Below are 19,938 nucleotides of genomic sequence, written 5' to 3'. Positions count from 1 at the left end.
CATTCTGCACTCGGTGACATCCACCTCAGTCCAGTACAACCAGATGTAAATTGCTTATAAAATCATAATTAAATCCCTTTGCTACCACAGAGAAATTATTTCAAAAGAAGGGTATTCATTGGACAGAATCCTTCCAGGAGGACTCAACTGAGCTGATACAGTACTTAGGGTTTCTGCTTGTTCTTTACATGGCGTTGGATTGCCCCCTTCATTAACATGAACTTTGAAGGAAAGAATATATATATGTTAAAATAAAGCAGTAACCACGTATTCACAATGTCAGCCTGCAGCCATATTTAAAAATACCAAAGCACTTTCTTGTGCTTGGATTTGGGAGAAGGGTTACACAAAACAGTACCCAGTTTCACTTGGTGTCACATGGAAGTCACATCACAACTATCACAGTTACAGCCCAAACTCTGAAAATGTGGTATTAACAGTTCATGTTATAAAAAAACAAAGCATGATTCCAGCTTTCCATGGAGATCCTGGCTAAGTGATGATCTACTGGACCTGCCTTTAGGAATTTTTCAAGAACTAGACATTTTGAGGTCTCATATCATTTGTTAAAGCAAAATCAGAGCTTGATCTCATACAATGCATCAAGAGAGGCTGGAAGTAGCTGACAGGGTAGCAGCCAAGCTGGAAGGTACCTGGGGCTTATTGTAGGTGCCAAGTTCAGGAGGAGCCAGCAGTGCAGTCTCATTGCACATAAGTAAAATTATGCACTGGGCTGCTTCAGTCATCCTGCCCTCTGCTTGGCACTGGTGAGCTGCACCTGGAATAAGGGTGCTCAATTAGGAGCCACCCCCTCCCCACCCTCAAGCAGTTCAAGAGGAAATTGTGGAACCTGGAAAGGAAGAGCCTTGGAAGAGCCTGAAACACTGCAGCAGTTAGAGGACTCAAAGGCTTTGAGGGTTTGGCTGGATCTAGAGCCCTCTGAATCCTGACTCTTCTATAATATTCCACCCAAACCAGGAAAATCTTCTCCTGACTTAGGCAGCCTGAGGCTGACCTAAACAGCCTGGGGCACATCTGTGTGGCACATATGTGATGTCATGTAGTGCTAGTAACTGAGCCTTAGCTGAGCTGGCACAAGTACCAGAGCAGCAGTGCATTGCCTTAGTTCATCTTTACCTCTGCTACTTTTGCTCACCTGTTTTAAAGCTAGCTGAGGGTTTTCTGGGCTTACATTAGCTGCTGATGGGTTTGCAGGAAGGTTTTCTCTTCTCTTGTGCTGCCTCTGCTGCTCAGCATGACCCTAATTTCATCTCCTCTGCAGTGTGAGTGATGCTCACTAGCAAGGGCTGCTTCATTTGCCTAAGGTGGGCTGTGGCTGCCTGGCCTCCAAACAGCCTCCTGGCCCTATCACACAGAAATATTGCAGCCACTAGATGGTGGGAGCTGCAAGGGTTGTCTCTGCCTGGTATGGGTGACAGTTTTCAGAACCTAAAGAGGAAATCTCAGCAGCCCAGCAGGCTGGCAGGGCCTGGATGTGGCCGTGTGTGTGTGCCCAGCACTGGACTGGGCAATTCTGGACTTGCACCTCCAGATTCCTTTTCTGTGAAAGGCAAGGAAGGAGTCCTTTAGCACCCTTGCAAGGGAGGCAGTTTAAGTCTTGCTCGAGCTGCATCTGTGTGAGGTCTTCCTTTTTTACCACCATCTGTTTTTTTAATTATTTTTTATTTTAAATTGAAAGCTTTGCTTTGGGGACTTTCCATGTTGTCTCAGTCATTTATCTCTGCTTTTTTTTTTTTTTTTAGGACCTTAGAATAATTCTTTTCTGTCAGGATAATTCTCCCACTGCAGTAATATGTAAATTGCTGGCAGGTGCTGGGGCTGACCTGTGAATAATCATGGATCCTGCGTTAGGGGTCAGAAGTGTCAAAAAGTGCTCTTTTCCTTTTACCTGATACTGGTGTCATCCAACACCTCAACAATACTGTCCTAGAATGGGTGAAAGAGCCTATATGTACATATAAATAGCTAAATCAGTAATTTAATTACGGGGAATATGGATCCTGGCATGTTTTAATTAAACTGAGTGCAGTAAAAAAGCCCTGTCTTCTTTGGAATTGTGGAGCCATCCTTCCTGCACAGGTGGTTTGCTTCTAAAACCTTTTGTCTCTAGTTGTATGCATGGGAAAGAAAAGGGCTGGGGGAGATCAGCTTCCCATGCAAATAGTGCCAAATAGCTTCTGGGTTTTATGTTTATTGCCCTTATCCCTTTTCTCACAGCCACTGGGGTGCTTCCAGGGGTCTGTCCCCCAGGCAATGCCATTTCCAGCACTGTCCCAGCTAGCCTGATCATTATATGGATTTGCTTTCCCTGGGGCTCTGCTCCCAGTTGCTGAGGCACAGAGCCTGCCTGTGTTGTTCCAAAAATAGTGAGACACTTGGCAGAGGGTCATGATTTTCTATAACAAGCGTCCTTCTAAGATAATAGCTAACAAGGCTGCTACTGAAGTGGGTGGGGACTGGCCCAAGGACTCCAGGGCACCAAGTCATTGAACTGGTCCCATTTTATGAGGGTACCCTGCTATCTGGCATGAACCTTTCCATCCCCTCTAAAAGCTTTGGGCAGATGTCATGGAAGGGAAAGGCTTCTCCACATCTTTGCTTGTTCCTGTTGCTCAAACAGTTTTTCCAGGGTCAGCATCATGGTCAGGCCAGGTCCAGTGTCATAGATCACTCTGGTGTTTAGGGAGGTGATCCTGTGTTTTGCCTCCTAGAAGTGTTAAAACTAACCTGGAATAATTTTCAAGTGAGGACCCACTAGCAAAAGTGGTGGGACTGAGCAATGGCAACTGGCTGGCTGCTAAGTCACCCCTTGGTTCCTTGGTGCCAGAGGAGATATCTAGGTGTCATTGTATGTCTTTGGAACCCCTCAGTCATGGTTCCCCAAGGGGAGATTCTTGGTCATTGTTCCTCCTGGGGATCTCCAGCATTAGTCTGGTTGTCTACCAGCCACTTCACTTTCATGAAGTGAGTACAGCATAGGGCATCCCCGGGCAGAGCCCAGCATGGTGAAGATGAGGAAGGCTGGAAAGGCAGCAGAAGCCTTCCTAGAAGCTTGTTAGATGAACAAGCATCCTGTCACAGGCCTTGTAGCCTGTGGGCAGTAAAGAAGAAGTGAAGCCTCTTTGAGAAGTGCTGAGAGGGAGCTGTTCAGGAGAAGAGAGAACAGCTTTGATCATCCCCAGATTCTAAACCCCAATCCTTCCCTCTCTGAGAGATCAGATTGACACAGCTTTTTTTTTCCCCATGTTCTTGGGCACTGAGACTGTTCCTAAGTCCAAGCCACACACTTTAGTTTTGTTGCTGCTAATCAAATTCAAGTGAAGATGTTCATGGCAACATCTTGTTTTTAGGCCTGGTATTGTCCAAGGAGCTTGGTACAGTCTATCATGTCTCCTGGTCACAAACACCTTGCTGGGTGGGTGGGTGAAGTCCCCAGTCACTGCTGGGGACTTGCTGCAGTGACCTTCTGAAGTAAAATTTGAAGGAGCTTGAAATGTGCTTTACCTGGGGCACTGAGTTAGTTTTTTGGAGGTGCTATTGGACAGGCTATTGGAGGTACAGGGGAATTCCCTGTCCACCTTTGTGCTCTGGTGTGGCTTTTCCAGGCAGGTGTCCCACAGTGACCTTGTATTGGCTTTGTGACCATGGGAGGGACAGTTTCTACCATCCTCTGTCTCCTTCCCTGTGTAGGAACAATAGCAGACTGGTCTTTCTGTGATTTTTACAGTCTTCACATCCATAAAAAACACATGACATCTTTGGCACATGGCCCCAGTTGTCAGTAAAGTAGATGTGTGAGGCCTCCAAAGCCAGGTCTGAAAGGCTCATCTCTCTCTGATGTGCAGCGGTTTCTTGGTTGCAGGAGCATTTGGGATCAGGGTTGTTTTTGGTTTTTTTTTTAGGCAGAATGGTTTTGCTTGCAGGAGATGAAACAAGAACAGACTGACATTTCTTATTTTATCTGTGAACTTTGCTGGGTGTCCACACTTCAGCTGGATGTGAGCTAAAGTGAAAATACGAACTGAAGGCTTAGCTGCCATCATTGTGTTGTAGCCCCAGAGTGTAACTTTCCCACCCCTGGTTGCTGGAGGACTTTGAATACTCACATTGTTATGAAGCTGAGAAAATGCTGTCTCCATCTGCAGTGGCTTGTGAGAGGGATGACCACTGCTTGACATGATTATCAAGCTCAGTGCAAGGGTGGCTGAAGGAGAGGCTGTTGCCTATGGTTAGCCACAGTATGTGAAACTCAAGTTTTTTAATTTGGAACTAAAATTGAGAATGTTGTGGCATAAAAAGGGGTTGAAAGGGAACCAAATCTCACAAGCAGCTTGAGTGAGCAGTGCCATTCACTACTGAGGAGGAGAGGGGAAAAAACGCAATCAAATTTCAGAGAAGAGGTAACCAGCTGAGGTGAGACCCAGCAGTGCTTTAGGTTTCTTTGAGTCTGTCTTGCTTTCCAGGTGATGTTTAAGGTGAGAGAATGGATCCACAAAGGCCTCATAGCAAGCCAAGTGGCCTTTGGGAGTTTCAGCACTCTTAATTTTCCTGAAGACCTTTGGCCAAGCTTGTAGAAGTTTCCAGCCTTCCAGTCCCAGGCCAACAGGTATTGCAGGGTTCAGTATTTTTAAAAACAGGCCAGAGCTGGCTCAGATTGGTCACTCCAAACCCAGTGGATTTTTTCTGAGCTAAGGGCTATAAAGAATCAGAGAATCAGGCAGGATGGAAAGGACCTCTGAGATCATCAAGTCCAACCCTTGATCCTCTACCACTGTGGTTCCCAGCCCACGGCACTGAGTGCCACATCCAGTCTCTTCTTAAAAACCTCCAGCGACAGAGAATCCACCACCTCCCTGGGCAGCCCATTCCAATGCCTGATCACCCTCTCTGTAAAGAATTTCTTATTAATGTCCAACCTAAACCTCCCCTGGCAGAGCTTAAGCCCATGCCCTCTTGTCTTACTGAGAGCTGCCTGGGAGAAGAGCCCGACCCCCCCCTGGCTCCAACCTCCTTTCAGGGAATTGTAGAGAGTGAAGAGGTCTCCCCTGAGCCTCCTCCAGACTAAAGAGAGTGTGATCTTTACAGAGCTACACTCTTCTGAGACATCAGGACACCAGCAGCCAGCTGAGGGGTGCAGGTGTCCTATGAATCTTTGATCAACAGGTGATGGCTACAGCTTGAGAAGGTCTAGTTCCTTAGCTCTCCATTTATGCCCCTCTAAACTCCTTGTTTTTTGATCTTTCATGTGGAAAGTGTGTTTATGTAACTTTCAGTGCATTTTTAAAAGGTCTGAGGGGAGAGATTTAATTAGATCTATTCTTTCAAATTCTTTTGATATTTTTTTGGTATTTTGGTATTTTCTTTTTGGTAGGCAAGGTGGATTTTATTTTTTTAGTGGGGTTTATGTAGACCTTTTTTGTACATGATTTAATTTGTTGACATAATACTTGAGACTATATTTTTTTTATATATATAATTGGGGGGTTTATTTTATTTCTAATGGAACAGATACAAATCAAAAACGGTGATAAAATTCAACTTTCTGTGTGTGTATGTTGAGTAAAAGTTCCTGGCTTTATAATGAGCTAATCCTGTAATCCTGCTATGAATTAGACAGTCTTGAAGGGAGATGATGAGGAGGAAGGTGTGCATATGGTTCACTTGTATATCCCAAAGGATGCATTGTTCTAGGGAAATGATTGAATTTGTGTGCTACAAAAACTGTCTAGACCACAAGCTTAGAATCTCAACCACTGGAGCAGAAATTTGGAGGGTGTAGTTAGACTTTTTTTTTTTTTTTTTTTCTGGGGCAGGTGGGAACCCACAACTCCCATCAGCCCTGAGTTGTGGTTGTCATTGTTCAGCTCTTCTGGAATGAGCTCAGCATTATTAACACTGTGCTGTGCACACACATGCGCATGGGAGGCAGCCTTTACCCCGAGGGACCCCGCAGAGTTTATTTATGCAAATGCCAAGAGCCAATTTGTTATTTTCTGGGCAGTGTTTGGGGGAGTCAGAAAGGCTGCCTTGTGCCCACTAGCAGCAGAGTGAGACAGCAGAGCTTGGTTGTCAGTGATAACGGGTGGTGACCCTGTTCCTCTGCTTGTGACAGTGACGCTGATGGCTGTTTGTTAAAGGAGCTAAAGATGAGCCCAGGGTGGGGAAGTGACCTCTGCTTCTCAGCATCACACTCCCCAGCTGCCCAGTCTGGAGGAGACGCTGCCTGTGCCTTCATCCCCTTTCAGACCGCACTGGATTCTCACTGAATCTCCTTCTGGCTAAAAAAAAAAAAAACAAAACAACAAACACCCACAAAACCATGGAAGAAAGAAACCTTCCCTTTCTCAGCCTTTCAGATGTGGCACAACACAGACTCCCTCACCTCACACACTCTCTGCGTGTGCTGTCTGTGGCAACGCTACTGTGCTCTGCCTCGGTCGCTCCTTAGGCGGACGTGGTTCCCAAGGCTGGCATCTCCTTCTGTGGTCACTGAAGCAGAGAGGTAAAACGGCTGACAGAGGACCAAAAATCAGTAAGCAGATGGCTGTAAAACCTGCTGCCTCCGTGTTTGTCTGGGAGCCTTGGGCTGGGGTGCAGGTGCCGTGGCCATCGCCGCTGTGTTTAGGGAGCGTCACTAACACGTGAGGGTAATGGCAGCTGAGCGAGCAGGGTGCAGGGAGGTTTTTTCTTCTCTGTTCTTGTTTGGAATCGACGGACCAAATCTTCACCTAGCCCAAATCAGTGTTTTGTTCCATCACAATCAGGTGAGTTATGGCTTTGACGCTGTCCCAGAATTTGGGGCTGAGCTCCTTAGATCTCCTTCAGCTCCCGTGCATGCGCATGTGTGGGCACACAGAGGTTGTTTTGGCAATTCCCCCTTGGTCAGCCCGTTCTTGTGACACCTGCCATGCTCTCTGGTTTTGAAACGCTGCCAGGAATACTCTCCCCAACCTCCAAACAGCCTTTCCTCCCTTAAACCCCTTAGCTGGGGCAGCTCAAGAGGATTTGAGGCTGCCCCATCAAAGGGTCTGTATGGAGGGGGAGGCGTTTTGGCAGAGAGCAGCATCCAAGCGTGGTTCATGGCTGTCTTACTCCTGTGAAGGTAAACACTGAGAAAACAGTCCTGTTTATTGTTCCTCCTCCGGGTCCTGTGACTTGACCCAGATACGGATGGTCACTTGATCTGCTGGGGGAGTTTGGACATGTGGCTTTCCAAAGCCTGGTACTGAGACAGCCTGGTTTGTTTGCATGCTCCCAGCAAGACCTGAGGCAGATTGCTTTGTGTGGGGGTTGTGGACCACGAAGGGAGAACAGGAACACTGAGAGTGCTGAGGGAGCCTGCCAGCTCTTGTAATTGTCTTGTAATAATTTGCTTCCAAGCTCCCTAAGCTCTGCTACTCTTTTTGGAAACAATAAACTTTAGCTGGGAAGCAGTGACACAGATGTCTCTGTATAGAGATAGTTTAGAAATCCTGCCTTCTGCTCTGCAAAGCATAAACTGCCAAAACATAGGAAAATCTCTATTTTCTTGGGGAAATGGTTTGGCTCCAGTGAACTCTGACTGAGCCGAAAGCTGATTTGTTTAGGAGTTGTGTGCCTGAATTATTTCTGAAAAGATTAAATGCAAACTTAGTGGAATTCCTGAGCCAGGCCTATTTTTGGTTTTGTTTTGTTGTTGGTTTTTTTTTTTTCTTTTTTTTTGGGGGGGGGGGGAAATACGGACCATTGCTCTAAAAGGGATTTATCTCCATATCCTCCAGATGCTGCCTTATATGGCAGCTGTCAGCTAAAGAGAAGGCTTGGGTGAAATTACTGCAGGGATGTGTGCTTGGTGAGGTGGCTCAGTCCCTTGTCCTGCAGGGGAGGCAGTGTGGGCAGAACCAGTATTTGGGAGAGCTCTGATGGGATGGGATGTACTGAGCTTGTCCAAGCCTGTTCCTGGTGGCTCTGGAGGCTGGGGAGGTCATGGTGGTGTTTTCCAGTGGGTCTTGGGAACCTCCCCCAATGACTCACTTGAGAGAAGACCCTTCTGGGTTTCATGCTGCCCATGGCACAGCAGCTTTTCTGGGGCTGTGGACAGGAAAGGCAGCTTTGCTCTATTCTTCTGTGTCTAGATGTAGGAGATGCTTATCTTTGCCCATCTCCTTCCTCCATGGTCCTGAGCAGGGACAATTATGCTGCCCTGTCCTGTTTACTTAGTGATAGGAGATGAGGCTGTCACCCTAGCTGTCTTCAGAGGTCTTTGGTCCTGTGTGGGTTGTATGTGGACTTCAGTTTTTACTCAACTAGAATGGTGTGGAAGTTAGGCATCACACTGGACTTTATGGGCATGGGGAAGGAACTGGTTCTCTTTTAATAAAATCTGGTTCCCCCTTCATGATGATGCAGACAAAGGGTACGAGGGTTCAAAATAGCTTTCTAGTTGAACTGGTGAGGACAAGGGGCTAAAGTGATGTTTGAGTTGGATTTCAGTGGGTGCTTGTGTTTGCAAGGGGCAGTAATGAGGATTACCCCACCCAGTGTCATTTGCAGTCAGGGACTCTGTTTAAACCCCACCAACACCCTGCTAAGACAACAATATCTATTTGCTGTCAAACACTGTCCTTAGGACATAGTATGTGCTTCCAGCCCCTGCCCTACTAATAAGCGAACAAATAAGGATGTCAAGGGAAAATTAAAACAAATGAAGTAAAAAAAAAAAAAAAATATGGAAAAAACAACAAACAGTTCCCTTGTGCTGACATTGGCAGCGCTAATCTCAAGACGTTTGCCAGCCTTGAGATGAGCCCACTTGATCCCACAGACTTTGTTTCCTGCAAGTGTTTCTTTAGTTTACAGTAACAATTGCTCTGTGGCTTTGTTCATCTCATTCCCAGTCCAGAAATGGTGCAATGTGATTTCCTCATGTGGCTGCTGCTGCTCTGAAGGCTTTCACGTCACTGTTTCCTGGTGACTCAAATGCTCATTTCTTACTTCTGCCAATGTCAAACAGAGATAGCAGATTGGGAAACACTTCTGAGCAATGAATAGAAAAATACTAATGAGAGGGTTTCAGCATTAAGCCCTGTCAAATACCACTCCATCTTTCAGCTCCTCCTAATTCCCACTGGTAGTCCCCAAGAAAGGAGGCACATAACTCTAAGTCAGGTCAAAATTGCAAGTATCTAAACTAGCTGATGCTTTAAGATTTCCTTCTCCTGGCACCTTTAAAGCTGTTTATTCACTTTTACTCTGGATGGTGCAAATAGTAATTTTTTTATAAAATACCATGGTTCATTTTACTTCTTAATGATTCCTGTGAGAGTGGTTTGGTCTTCACAGTTGGGCAAGTTGATAGTCCTGCTTAAGAGTAGAAATAGACCTTGCTTGGCTCTTAGATCCTAGTGAGCAGAAGGTGCTCATTAGTGCTGCTCTTTTCTTCAGCAACCTAACAGGATTTCTTAGTGTTAGAAAACACTCAATTAGCTAAACCTCTTTTTGAAAACAAAATAATAATTTAAAGTGGCTAGTCTAAAGGTTTGTTAAACCTAAATGGGCTTCAGTAGTTAAATAATCCATAATTTTTGCTTGACCTGTGAATAAGACTGTGGGTGGAGGTGAGGTGTTAGCTGTTACACTTCAGAGCACCATGTAATACATGCAGTGACACCTGGTCAGGATTGCAGTAAATCAGAAGCAAGAGCTGTTTGTAAGGAAAAGGTGCTAATTCCACATCAGCAGTGATGTGAGTTTTAAAACCCAACAGTTTCTGTGCTCCTGAACATTTGAGAAAGAAAAAGCAATATCTTCCTTTAATCATCACAGTGCAGATCAGCACATCCAGAGGGGCTGGTGGAGTTTTGCACTGCTGGAGAAGCAGGGCATGTATGTTTTAAGATAGGGAGAGTTAACTTTGAACCCTGAAGCTTGCCTTTCAGGAAAGAGTAGAAAATATATGTATGCTCACCTAGTTGTATGTTCAAATAATAAAGGCAGAGTGAAAGAATGAAGATGGACTGGAGATAGCACTTAGTACATAGCCTTGGTGCTCCACGCAGCAGTATTGTGAAATTCTGGGAACATGTCTATCTTAGCTTCTGGAAAGAGCCCAGAAGGATCTGCTGAGCAGAGTCCTGGATGGTGATGGGAAGTAAGCTGTCCTTATCTGTCACATGCCATTTGCTTTCCTGCTGGTGTCCAGAAAGGAGTGAAGTTTCCTGGTTGTTTTTATTCTGCTGTGTGAATCTGAAGATGTTAATACCAGTCGTCATTTCAAGCTGGCTGGTTGCCAGAAAGTGGAGCATAACAATGCTTACCCTCTTCAACTTTGAGAGGGTTTAAAACTACCTTGTAGATTATTAACATCAGACCTGGGAAGGGGCTTTTGGGAAAGGAAGGGCAAATGGTACCATTAAAAGGCTGACTGGTCTCATCTGAATTGTATAGTTCTTTTCCAGCCTGCTTATTCCAGATATTCAGAGTAAAACTGGAACAATCAATACTTAATGTACTGAAACAATTAGAGAATTTTTTTTGAACCAGGCTGTAGCAGTGCTAGTGTGTAATTGTGTGACAAATCACTGTGTGTCCTTGCACTCCCAGTTAATCAGGTACCCCGTTCTCATGCATTAAACCCATGCCCAGACACTTGAACATGCAGCTTAAGCAAGTGCTTTAAAAAAAGCAACAAACCCCAGAACAAAGCCAAAAATGAAACCTCAAAGACCAGGAGCTGTGGTTAAAGTACTGAACTTTATTGAATGGGTTGCTTTTCTGCCCAGAAGTGTTGGTTTATACTTCATCCTTATCAGTTCTTTTATCACCCAGAGGTCTCTGCAGGTAAATCAGAGCTGTGAGGAAAGCTGAAATCTGAGGGCCCAAAAAGCAGCTCTCAGGCAAACATATGGTGGGAAAAACCATTCTGGAAAACAACACACATTCCCCAGAAATAGTGTGAAGATGCCTTTGAGAGAATGTCTTCATTGCTGTTCCTGAGCCCTTGCACTGTCATGGTGAGGCTGCAGTCTGTGAGCAGTCTGGTTATGAACATTATCTTATGGAGCATCCTTCTGCTGAGATCGGAGGCGTTTAGTAGGAAGCAAGTGACTTTTTACAGATTCCTCTTGTGGCTGCTAATCCATATGTGAACAGAATTTCATTCTATGACTGGGGGCAAAATTTTTCAGGGAGTTCAGAGCAAGGAGGTACTAATACACCTTGCTGGTAGTGATTTAATATTTCCTGGAAAAAAATCAGGATTTTTTTTTTTTCTTTTCCCAACATTTTATGAGTGCTAAATCAGGTTGTTTCGGGGGGTTTTTTTTTGGTTGTTTTTTTTCTGTGAAATAATAGATTTACTTACAATTTCCTAAGCCTGACAGAGGTTGTGATTAATGCTGTTTGTATCTGTTGTGTTTGCATATGTGAAGGACCGCCTGTTCTTTGTGATGGAGTTTGTAAATGGTGGGGACTTGATGTTCCATATCCAGAAGTCGCGTCGCTTCGATGAAGATCGGGCCCGGTTCTATGCTGCAGAAATTATTTCAGCCCTTATGTTTCTCCATGAAAGAGGCATCATTTATCGGTGAGCTCTGCATTGATTAATTAATTCGTTCATTTGTTCATTCTCTTTGTCTGAACCCCATGGCTGAGATGATAGCTTGGGTTTTCTGCTTGAATAAATAGCTTGTCACTTGTTGACCACCAAGAACAAGTGGTCAGCTGGAATAACAAAACCTTCACTTTTCCCACACACGTTGTTCAAGGTGCAGCAGCTTCCAGGAAGGAATGAAACTCCTGGCTGCAGCCCTGACTACAGGGAGAACCTTCCCATAAGATATGTGCAAGCATGGAGGACAGGTTTTTCTTCTGAGGCACTGGGGCTCAGTTTTGCACTGGTATAAATTCACATTGCTCTGCAGACATAGGTGGTTTGTATCAGCCCCAGAACTGCCCCTTCTCTGTACCTGCTGACCAACAGAAAAATGTGGTGCTGCTCTGGTGGGCCTGTCCTGCAGAGCACGTGTCGGACTGATGACAAAGGGAGAGATGTTAAGTGAAACTTCATTTTTCTGGGAGTTAAAAGCAAGGAGCTGTTGCTTTTGACACTGTGTGCCTTGTTGTATCTATTTGACATACCTATCTGCTGCCTCTCAGCTGCTAAGTCTTTTCATTCCTGCCATTGTCCTACAAGTAGGAGTTTTACTTTCCTGTCTGTGTCTGGCATCTTTTTGTTTACAACAGGATCAGAGCATCATTTTCTCCTCAGACCAGCCTCTGCTCCCAGGTCTCAAGGCTGCTCAAAAAAAAAAAGAGTGTTGTGTATGGGAAATGGTTTCCTGTCATTCCTCTGTACTCAGCAGGAAAGTTTGGTTACATTTTTTCCCTTCTGTACTGCCAAAGTGCTCTGCTGTCAGCTCAAGCATCAAGGCACAGACTGACCAGCATGGAGCAGACACCAGACTGCTTCACAGAGGCCCCCCTGGCCTAGAGGACCATTTGACCAGCATCCTACCAGATACACCAGAGGCAGAGCAAGGCATCTTCTGGGGGGGAACAGGACAGCTAGAGGAAGGAGAAGTCAGCATTGAACTAGTCTGATTTTACAGACAGGTTTCTTTCTGGTACGCTTTGCAGAACACCTCTGGTGTCCTCTTGGCCAGAACACTGGGAAAGAACAGCAGTTGTTTTCCTTGGAACTTGGGTTCCAGCAGCAAACCATGCATATTTGGGTATCTTCTGCTGTAGCCCTGCTCAGTTCTACTTGTGCCATGCCAGCAGTATAATGAATAACATCAGCTCTCTCTTTTTGCTCCTTGGTTACAGTTGTACAGCTGGGACCCACAACTGGGTCCAGATCCCAGTCAGGCTCTGCTGGTACCATTTCAGACTGTGGGTTGCACCAAATACTGAACAGTTTGGGGCTTTGCATAGTTTAATTCAGGTGGTGCAGTCCTGTCTTTAGTAGCGTGCCCTCCTGTATCAGATAAACTCAGGTTTGAACATGTTAAAACCAGAACAGCTGAGGACTGAAGTGGCCAAGGGCTGGGGGCTGTATGGGGGACACTTTCCTATCTGCTGTGAGATGATAGGATGAATCAATTATAAGCCACTTCTCTTTCTCTTCCTAGCTTGAGCTCCAGTATGAAAAACAGGTGGTCAGGTGAGGACAGAGAATATAAAATTATTTTTAAGTATGAACTCATATGATATATGTAGCACAGTGAAACAGAGAAGGGGTGTTATTTTAATATTCTCCTGGTCCTGAGAATATGAAGATTACTAGTGATACATAGATTAGGTATCAAGATTCTAGAGCACAGCAATTGTCTGCATAGAACAGAATAGAAAATCTGCTTACTGTGTAGATGGATTTCAGTCTAATTCTTCTTTTGTGAATAATGGCAGGCACTGAAGAGAGACCCTGCCAGATAATTACACAAATTACATTATCCTTAAAATAGTGACATCCAGTAGCTATTGTCAATCATTTGACAGTAAAACTGTGTCTGTGCATAATGTATGACACTGTGCTTACAGCTTCTTCTGTGTCCCCCCAGCTTGCTGCCTGTCACAGGGCAAAAGTAATCGATCCCTCTGGGTTTTGGCACTCTTCAAGTGCTGCCATAATTCATGATGGAAACTGGAGGAGTAATTGAAAAGCTCCTTGAACAACTGCACAGGCTTTGATCTTGCTGAAAAACTGATTGAGCCATGGACTCAGGTAGCTTTAGCTGCATGGGACAGATTTCCAGGGGGATGACTTGATTTTTAAAATTAGTTGGGTTGGTGACTCCATCCTGGAAGGTATGAGGGGAGAGAGAGAGAGCTGCTGGCTGTGGCTGTACTGATCTGAGGTTGCTTTTGTTGGGTGACAAGCAGCAGGCTCAAGGAACACATCTCCAGGATGGAAGGAGATACTGAGAAGGGAACCACTGCACTTGTGTAAGAGGGTTTGGAGATGTTATGATCACGATGGGAGTGCTGGCTTGAGAAGCTGGGAGCAGGTGAGGGAGGCACCAAGAAAAGCCTGACCAAAAAGTGTTTTGCCACAAGCTGCTCAGTGTGCCTCTTCTTTTTGAATTCTCCAGGTCTATGGAGTGATAGTCTCTGGCCTAGAATACCCTGCATCACTGATTCATCTTCTGGACTAATCTTAAAGATAATAATGTTATATTTTTCCTTACCTCCTTCAAGATGAAGCAGTTCAGGAAAAGAGTGCATTTACCAAGACAATTATAGTTCTGTAAGTCAAGCTGCTTGACAAGTGCTGCCAAAAGCTGGGTCTTGTCTGCTTTTAAATGCCAGGGAGGCTTGAGAGCCAGCACTGAAAGTTCACTGTGAAGTACCAGAAATGTGTCACTTTGGCATGGGGTGACAGTGCTGGTAACAGCTAAAATCAGGTGTTAGTTGATTCCTTTTCCAGCCATATACATGCAATTTGAAGTAGTGCAGAATTTCTGCCATAGGTACTGTGAGTCTGTGAGAATGGGGTTCCCAAGACAGATGGTCTGTTTTGGTCATATGCAACTTTTTAAACATTAAAACCAGACTTACTGGTGGATTGGTGCTCTCCTAGAATGGTTTTCATGATGCAATGGGAATTTTCAGTGAGTTCACTCCTCACTGCAAGGAAACTCTGCTATTTATTACTAAGCCCTGACCAGAATAGAAGTCTTGTAAATGTGTGTGTTTGTATTTGAGGTATTTTAAAAGACAGATTTCAGTTTCACAGATTTATTATTTTTTTTTTCCTTTTTGTTTTTTTCTTTTGCTTTTTTTCTTTTTTAACACTGCAAAGGAGTCATGGCTTCTCTGGCCTTATCAAGGAAATATCTCTGGCTTGCCCCAAACTGAGGTTTAGCTGTCCAACTCAGCAGCACCTATTTGTAGTGAAAAAAATGTCTACAAGTACAGCATGGTTCCTTATCCCATCACACAGGGGGTAGAACTAGAATTAATCCAGTTGTGAGAGCAAGATTTTCAACATGTCAAGCTATAGCATATTGTGCACCCCTAATCACAGAGGAGAAGGACAAGGACATATTTGGGATCAACTCACACTGGATGTTGCCAGAAAAAGATTAGGTGATAATCAAGGCTGTCATAGATAAAATCTTTGCACACAGGGCAGTGTTCTTGCATCGCTGCTTTCTTTAAGCTTATTTCTAAAGTAAAATAGTATGCTGGGTAGGTTGGTGTGTGTGATTTTTGTCTAAAGACTGTATGTGCTGTTCTTCTGGAGGCGGCTCTACTCAACTTTCACTTTCCAGTTCAGCAGTTCCCAGCATAAGGGAACTGTATTTTGATTTTTGTGCATGCTGGAAACAAAACCTCATGCACATCTGAGCAGTATTAGAGTGCACAGTGGCTTACTCACTGCAAGTGAGCCAGTCCAACTCATTGTCTTCTAAAAAGCAAAGAGGTAGTAAATTATTCTAAGGGTTTATATTAAAGGCAGAGCTTTTCCTTATATGCAGCATTACTGTAAAAATGGCTGGGCTGCCCTGCTGCCCTCAAATTGCCCTGCATAGGTTGGTGTAGCTTTGGTGTAGCTTTGCTAGTGCCTAAGTCCCCTTGCCAGGGTCACCTACGTGGTGTGTCTCAAGAGAGGCATCATACCTGCATACTGAGAGCAAATACAGATGTTTTCTTAAACCTGTTTTTTGTTTGTTTCTTTGGGTTTGTTTTGTTTGTGGTTTGCTTTTTGTTTTATTTTGCAAGAGGGGGCTTAAGGGTTTGCCCTGCAGATTTTTTCAACTTCAGAAAGGTAATGGCCTTTTTACAAGAAACATAGAGCAATCTACCCAACCTAGTGGCACAGTCTTGATTTTTTTTATGACAAACCTTTCTCTCCCTCTACAAATATCTGTCACTGGGAGGATGTATGGGCAATGAGGTTGTCACTTTTCAGAAGATGTTTTCACTACCTTCAGAGGTGATACAACGTGCAGTACGTGGTGATAAATCTGAACTGGCCTCAGGTTAGCTCTATTTGAAAGCAGAGGCAGTGTCCCCTTCTACCCTGCACTTCACAGAATCACAGAACTGTCGTGTTTGGAAAACACCTCTAAAATCACCACGTCCAACCATCAACCCAGAAAAAAACCCAACCCACTGTCCCGCTAGAGCATGTCCTGAAGTGCTTCATCTAAAACACTTTTTGAGTATCTTCAGGGATGCTGATTCTGACGCCTCCCTGGGCAGCCCATTCCAGTGCCTGACGACTCTTCCAGTAAAGAAATTCTTCCTCGTATCTATTTAGGGTTTCCCCAGCCCTGGGTGTGGAGTTGGATAACAGAGATACATGACCAAGCCCACTGCTTGGCAGAGGACAGTGGCATGGATACTCATTAAGAGTATCTGTAGTGTAGCATGAAGGTGGTGGTGCTGATGAAGACCCAGAGAGCTAAATGGCTGTGCTAGGGAGCTTGGGAGAAGGGATGGCTGTTGGCAGGCTGAAGAACCTTGTTTTTATCCTCTGGGCTTATACACCAGATACCTTATTGCACTGCCTTTGTGTCTGGCCCTTCCAGAGATGCTCAGGGTCTGCTTGTGCCCTGTCATGCCTCTCAGCATGGAATGGAGTGCACATGCTCTGATGTGGCACCAGCCACCAAGATAAAAAGCAGAAAACCACTAAGTAAGGTCCCATGGCTTAACCATATTGAGTAGGATGTGTGGCAAAACATAATTATGCAGTTATCCAGGTAAGAACATGGACTTACCTTGTGGCTGAACAGTAGCTCTTGGGGAAAATATGATGGTCTGCATACAAGTGATAACTTTTCTGTGTGTTATCTGAAATAATCACCTTCATATCTGTGGTACTCCTTATGCCAGGGAAAAGTTCTGTCTACTTGGGGACCTGGGAAGATGCTGGACACTGGCCAAGTCTCTGAAATAAGCACCTTTCCTCAGTGTAGGAGACCCTCCAGGTCTGCAGCTGCATGGCTCATGACTTGATTTTTATAGGGAATGAGTTCTTTTGCAACAGGTTAATTCCCTGCCAGTTCAAGCAATAAGCCTGTGACACTTGGAGCAAGGTTTACATAAGCCTCTTACAGAGACCAGTTTTGCTGGAAAGACTCTTATTAACTGAAACAACACGAAAGTTTCTTTCAGCAAAATCAATTAAAAATTACATGCTGAAAACAGGAGCTTAATGCCTTTGCTAATTATGCAGAGCCACTGTTAACACAGCAGCTTTTATGAGCATGCTGTTTGTTTTTTCCATGGGTCAAGATATCCTAAGACATGGGATCCCTCATGTTCCCTCTCTGTTGTTTTTCAGGATTTATTTTTTTTCCACAGGTGATTTTGTTTATTCTCATCTCATGCCCTTTTTCACATCTGGAGCCAGATCTTGTTTCCCCTGAAGCCAAGAGGCTTTCCCCAAGGGGGGTAAATAAGCAATTGAACTGCAAAGTGAACTGGCAGGTTGGGGACCTTTCCAGGGATTACCATTGCTTTGCTTAGCTGCTATGCATAGCTTTGTTTTCCTAGCAAATAAAGGTAAATCTTTGGCTTAATTAGGTGAGTTTTAGCTTTTCTGAATGTTTTTGCTGGAATGTGCTGGAGTAGGTGCAGCTGTAGATGCTGTATTTGCTGTCTCCTTCCACAAGAACAGTGGAAAGAATGAAATATAAGCTGGTTTTACGGTGATTGAGTGAAGCAAATCAGCTTAAAGCTGCAAATTGGCACAGAAGAGCATTGGCACCAACAGCCCCATCCCTGTAAAGGATGCTTAATGCAGAAAAATTTTCATTCTGTAGTCTCTGGAAGTGCTTCGTTCAGCTTTAGAAAATATAAAAGAATGTCTCTTAGGGTCAGAAGTTTAGTAATGTCTGTGGCTATTCTATCTGACAGTCAACAGCTCATGTAGACTGATTTGAGCTTCTAGACAGTGCATCTTCCACATTGTTTTCCACTCAAATATGGTTGTTGCATGCTTGTAAGCTGGGCTCTTTTACAGCCTCTGGCATGCAAAGTTTACAGTGTTGTGTCTCTGCACTTTGATCAAATAGAAAGTGCAGAGAAAAAAAACCAAAACAACCCAGCCTCTCACATTTCCATGTCATGTTTAATCAGTCACTGTGCAGGACAGTTTAGTCCTGATTTACAGTTATGCTTACGAAGAGCAGTCCTGTTTTGAGATCCACATATCAGATCTCTGTGCCCCATTGACTCCACTGTATATAGTCTGTGAACTTTAATGCAGCTTTCCACATGACTAAGGACTACTGAATAGCTTACAGTGGTTATTGGCTCTGGTAGTGTCTACTTTTCCTTTCTGGTTATTTAAAGGGATTGATTTGAAACCTGCAAACCCTGCACATAGTGAGTTTGTATAAATCATTAAAAACCAGAGCTCAAAAGGGCCTCAAGAGTCTGTCTGGTTCATCCACCTGCCCTAAGGCTGGAAAACCTTAACCCAAATGCAAGTACCTGGTACTTTCACTCTTCTCCTTTGGTGTAGTTGTTACACTTGCATGTAATAACTTGTGTACTACACTCTTACAGGCACAGACTCTCATTTACTGAATGTCTGAAATGTGAGCTGGGTGTTAGTTGGGAATTTGGTACAGGTGCAATAAAAATAAGCAGTACTGCTCATCCGTGGAGGAGATAAGTGATGAGATGTGACTTGTCTCCTGTCATTATTTTCATGGCTAATACAATCTTATGGAGGGATTTCACAATTAAGAAATAGTTATATGTAACAGTTGCAGGCAAGTTCTTAAAGAAAAGGACTCAGAATTAAACTCAATCTTTTAAGTCCCAGAGCACCTGTGTAAATTTAGGTTAGTACTCCTGAAACTGAAATTTTTCTACCAAAAAGACCATTTTTCTGCCTTTTGTGTCCTCTTCATTCTTTTTGTAAAGGTGTAGAGGCCTTGAAAAGGAGAAGAAATAAAAATTGAAATAAATTTTAAGATATTATGTAAAATCTATTTTTAAGAACTGCCCCTAAGTATTATTGCTGTCTTTTTAGCCATAACTGCTCATCTGACTTTTAACATGGTCCCTGATATTGAGGTCATTCAGGCCTATGATTTTAAGGAAGCAATTTTGAAAGCTTTTCTTGGGAACTCCATAGTTACCTAGAATAAATCCAATCATTTGGTTGATCTCTGTACTTGCCACGAATCAAGGAGGCTTTAACTCTTAATGTCAGAGAATATGACCCCTGAGTTAGTATTAAGGAGGCTGATATATATAGCTGAGGAAAAGGTCTCTGTCAACCTTGATATGTGCTGTACAATTTTTTAAAACAGAGATTAGGCTAACAAAATGCTGTTTGCATCTTCTCTCTCTGACTTTCTGAAGTGGAAGATGTGTTGCAGCAGGTGAAGCTTCTTTATATTTGACAGACGATGAGAAAATCAGTATTGTTGACATACTTGGCCTGCAGCAACTGCTATAGCTATCTGGGGAGCCTTTGACTTATTCTTTCAGCTGTAGCAAGATCAACACCTGATGTTTCTTTGGTCGATAATCCCAATGTTTAGATTTTGTTCTTAATGCTGGTGGGCACGTAGGTGCTGTGGTCTTATGCAAACAAAGGGGTTTTATGAAGTCATCCAGCAGCTTTTAATACCAGTGGCACAATTGAAACATCTTGTCTCTAGATTCTAAATCCAAGTAATCAGCTGCCTGCAATGATTACAGAAATAAACTAAAGAAGATAACACGTTAGAAAAATTCCAGTATTACATGGTAGCACTGCAGTAATAGTTGTGTGGTTTATAGTTAAAGATTTGTTTGGCAGAAAATTTCCTCTTCTGCCAGAGGTACCCTGGGTACAGCTTTGCTTTTGCCCCCATCAGTTGAGCTGGTGCTGGGGCTTTTAGTTAGCTGCTGGTATGGGCCAGGATGCAAATTGCTGAGCTTATTCCCATGGAGCAAGGGGAAAGCATTGCTCATTGTTTGGCCTCT

The 19,938-nt window shown here is 44.0% G+C and overlaps 1 protein-coding gene across 1 annotated transcript in view; it reads left to right on the top strand.

Annotated features, from left to right (window-relative positions):
• PRKCH (protein kinase C eta) overlaps positions 1-19,938 on the top strand; it is a 121,006-nt gene that overhangs the window by 60,706 nt on the left and 40,362 nt on the right. The window contains exon 10 of the mRNA XM_030451914.1: positions 11,430-11,584. Within this exon, the coding sequence (XP_030307774.1) occupies positions 11,430-11,584 (155 nt within the window). The remainder of the gene's footprint in view (positions 1-11,429; positions 11,585-19,938) is intronic.

The sequence above is a fragment of the Calypte anna genome, chromosome 5A (genome assembly GCF_003957555.1).
Source record: "Calypte anna isolate BGI_N300 chromosome 5A, bCalAnn1_v1.p, whole genome shotgun sequence".
NCBI classification, from domain to species: Eukaryota; Metazoa; Chordata; class Aves; order Apodiformes; family Trochilidae; genus Calypte; species Calypte anna.
The sequence above is the reverse complement of the archived record's forward strand: the minus strand, read 5'-3'. Positions and strand labels throughout refer to the sequence as shown.